At 45.2% G+C, this 4,208-nt stretch overlaps 1 protein-coding gene across 1 annotated transcript; it reads right to left on the reverse strand.

Moving 5' to 3' along the window:
* LOC8058990 (cytochrome b561 and DOMON domain-containing protein At5g47530) lies at positions 2,890 to 3,882 on the reverse strand. The gene has a single exon (XM_002462608.2). The coding sequence runs from the start codon at positions 3,780 to 3,782 to the stop codon at positions 3,120 to 3,122; it is 663 nt and encodes a 220-aa protein (XP_002462653.1). The 5' UTR covers positions 3,783 to 3,882; the 3' UTR covers positions 2,890 to 3,119.

A 4,208-nucleotide genomic window follows, 5' to 3' on the forward strand; every position in this document is an offset into this window, starting at 1 on the left:
TGGCGACCAGATTCGTCGCTGACGTGGCACATGTTCGGCGTCAACTGACAGGGCGCCTAAGTGCCTAGGTTCGGCGTCATGTCCTAACACGCCGAAAAATGGTCTATTCCTAGAAAATGTTTCGCGAGGGGTCTATTAGTAGAAAAAGTTCCAAAAAAGGTTCAAAATGCAAAAATTTCACGCAGCTGCATGCCTGCATGCACAGAGCGAGTACGCGGAGCTTCTGTTCTGTGTTTCGATGGGAGTATCAGCATGCAGAGAGATGTCACTTCCATTGACTAAGTCATCGCCGATGTCAGTAAGGAGAATTTGGTTCCATTTTCTTTAAGGCGGGGTATTCATTTTCGTTCATCAAATGGTCCAAGACCAAGGCTCCGTTTGGTTCCTCTTGCTAAATTTTAGCTACCTAAACTTTAGTCACTTTAGTAGTTTAAATTCCAAACACGTTGACTAAAAAGAGCTAAAATAGTTTAGTTTCATTAGTCATCTAAGAGTAGCTAAAATAATTTTAGCTAGCTAAAATTTAGCAAAGAGATCCAAACAGAGCCCCAGATTCGATTTTACGTCTGAACCAGTGTTTTAAATAGCGGCCTAAGATATTTAGCAATCTCCCTCCTCAAACAACACTATGAACTTTTAAAATAGTCATACTTTGCTACTCCCTTTGTCCCTGAAAGCTTTAATTCTTAAAATCCATACTAGTCTAACTTTTTAAGTTTGACCAACTTTATAAAAAAAAGCATCAATATATATAACATAAAATACGTACCTTATGAAAATATATTCTATGATAAATTTATATACTAATTTAATACTATAAATCTTAGCATTTTTTAGAAATTCGGTTTAAATTTAAAAATTTTGACTTAAGATAACTATAGAAATTGAAGATTTTAGGAACAGAGGGAGTATTAAACACTGCATAGTCGCACTTTACTATTATAAACACAGTTTTAGCCCTCAAACTATGTCTTCCATTCTGAGAATATAACCCACGTTGTTATTTTTTTTTCTCATACTCATTAAAAACAAATAAATGTAACATTACGGGTCTTTAAATTGTTGACCCTTCCCTAATAAAAACAAAGATTTCTACCACCGAGTTGTTGATGTGCTTATAACTTATTCAACTTGGATCAATAGATGGTCTTCTAATGAAACAATTAGATAATAAGGAACTTAAAAATATGATACATTTACAAGAAAAAAAATTCTATGTACATTATGGCTATCATAAGATAAATTGTAGCTTTTAAAATTTAGAGAACAGATAAAATATAAAATAAATAAATATGCTCTATAGTCAATCTCCTATATCTAAATAGGAGATCCCCCACTATTAATTTTGTTGTGATTCTAGAAAGCCACATCATCTATATATGGCCCAAACTTCTTTGTCCCTTGGTTGAATATGAGACCTAGAAGTTTTTCTTCTTTATTACCAGTCCATCAGAACCCGCGACGTCGGTGTATCCGTCAGGTTAGAACGACCCGCGGCCCCGGCAGCTCGACTTGCTCTGGTGCGAGCGTGGATCTTTCCTACGGAGACAGCGTACGGGCAAGCATGGCGTTTGGCGTGCCTCCCGTCCCGCCCGCGCTGTCACCTCCTCGCGTTCGACGCGGCCCCAGGGCAGGGCACGGCAATCAGGCCTGGCTTTACGTGTCGTGTCGTGTCGTGTGGTCTCGGCGGGATCCCCTGTGCTTGCCGCACAGCGTGAGCCGCCCACGAGGCGTTTCGGCACAACATCGAGCGAGCCTACACAGCTACACTACACGCCCTCACAAGGACAATTTCGGCCTCGCGTTCTGAGGACGACGGTACGTCACCCTTTCTGCTCTGTAACTTGTAGTAGTTCTGCTACAGCTTTGTTACTCTTATATTTGTTTTTTTAATAAAGCTTCTGTAGGCCTCGGCTGATCCTCGAGTTTCTTAAAAAAAACGACGGTACGTCACGCGAGACTACGCCTCAGCAGTGGCGAATCCAAAAACGGACTAAGAGGAGGCTAAATAACATAGCTAATTTTTTTTGCTCGTTCAATCCAATACACTAATAAATATAGCTAAGATTGATAATTCAAAGTGCTCAAAAACAAAGATTCATAAAATAAATATAGAAAAAATACTAAATACATGAAGTCTTTTGCTAAAAAGAAATCTGTTAAAAAAAAATTTGAGTCCAAGAGGGGGGTTGCAGCCACCCAGCCCCCCCCCCCCCCTAATCCGCCAATGCGCCTGAGCATACCAGGGCCGGGTGCCGGGAGCGGCAGGCGTCGTGCACTGCCATCAAGCGCAAATGAGCGTACTTTAACGTCATTATTGGCTTATTGCTCTGAATGGCGGGCCATTATTTCACAGATAAGCAATACTGTTGAATAGCTGACAGCTGACAGATTCGACAGATAAGCTTAAGCGAAGAAGCTTAAGTGTGTTGCTATGTCTTTATCAGTCCACAAGTGTTTTTTTTTTTTTTGAAACTGGTCCACAAGTGTTTTCCTATATACTATTATTCTGAAATTTCTATTTTTCAGTGCTATCCAAGTTCCAACTGAATGTTAAGTTCAAACGGTTACTGATGTCAAAACCTCATCCCATCCTTTCGTACAGCAGTATTATCGGCCAATTGTTTCGAGTGGCTAAGGGCACTCACAATACAGACTCTATCATGGAGTCTAAAGTTATTTATTACCTCGAACAATGTAGACTTAGAGTCTAAATAAGACTTGGAGTCTTAGTTTTTATACCTCTTTCTTCAATAAATATGGTACCACATCAGCAAAATACCATAAATAATATATAATTAATTGTCTTAGACTCTGTGATAGAGTCTTGCATTGTGAGTGCCCTAAAGCTCTATAGTTCTTATTTGGTACATAGACTAAAGTATTGTATTTTTATAAAATCTCCGCAGCAACGCACAAGTATTTTCTAGTTTTAGGAACGATTGATAGTTTTTCGTTACAGTACACGGACATATTTAAGTACATATACAAACACACAGAGAGATATTAATTATTTGTATAAGCGTAGCGAGCAGGATAGGTGAGAGAGAGAAAGAGAGAGAGACAGGAACGGGGCATGCTGATGCATGAACATGCAGCCGGATACACGCAAGCCAACATCAAGCGCTGAAATCGATGGTGGCGGTGGAAAGGATGTTGTCCCCGGTGGTGGGGTGCACCGCCGGCACGTCGTTGACCACCGCAGCCCCCTGCTGCCACACGTTGGTGAACTTGCTCCCCTTCCCGGCCGGCAGCGCCAGCGTCGCGTACACCACCATCTCCTTCCCGTCCGCGTACTCGGCCGCCACGCCCGACACCGGGAACGCCAGGTCCCCGGGCGCCGCGGGCGCCATGGACGGCGCGTAGCTGTCGAGCACCGTCGGGTACGCGACGAGGCTGCCGTTGGAGCTCTGGAACGCGACCACGGCCTGCGTGCCGACCATGCCGCTGCGGCCGCTCGGGTTGATCCCCCACGCCACCCACCCGTCGGCGCCCTTGCCCTGCGGCGCCCGGAACGCGACGGCCACGGTGTTGGTGGCGGCCGTGTAGTTGTAGTGCAGCGTGGCCCCGAGGCGCGGCAGGTCCGCGCACGACGCGTAGGATTGCTGCTCCCCGCCGGTGCCCGAGAAGGTCTGGCTCGAGCACGGTGCCGCCTTGGCGGCGGTGCTGGTAGGAGGAAACGACGAGCAGGCGACGACGACGACGGCGAGGACGATGGCGTGGGAGACGGAGGCGCTGCTGCTGGCGGAGCCACGGCGAACAGTGGCGGCTGCTGCTGCCATCCCGATCGTCTAGCTCAGGACACTCTCTGGCTTGGCTTGCTACGACGTTGGTTGATCGGTGGAGTTGATGTTCATGTGTGATGGTGAAAGGAGCTGCGTCGTGAACATACATATATAGATGGGTGTGGAAAGAGGGAGATGGGGGCGGGTAGAACACGGTAGAAAGTTTGGTTGGGAGGTTGAGAGCGAGAGCAGCATGGAACGTAATTAAATGCACGTAAAACGCACGACTACCTGGGTTGGTAAGACGCTTTGTGTGGTTTGTGTCTCTAGTGGTCGTCCGCGATGCAGTTACGACGGTTGTGAACTCTGCTCTACTCATGTCAAGTCGATTTGTGTGCATATGCCGGATTTTAATTCTAGAAGCACTAGTCGATTTCATAATTGATTGACAAAATCGGTAGGTCATCCAAAAAAATTTTGATG

This window comes from Sorghum bicolor, chromosome 2 (assembly GCF_000003195.3).
Source record: "Sorghum bicolor cultivar BTx623 chromosome 2, Sorghum_bicolor_NCBIv3, whole genome shotgun sequence".
NCBI classification, from domain to species: domain Eukaryota; kingdom Viridiplantae; phylum Streptophyta; class Magnoliopsida; order Poales; family Poaceae; genus Sorghum; species Sorghum bicolor.

What these genes read in the sequence shown, in the direction of transcription:
- LOC8058990 (XM_002462608.2), bottom strand. Translation starts at nt 3,782, where the DNA reads ATGGCAGCAGCAGCCGCCACTGTTCGCCGTGGCTCCGCCAGCAGCAGC.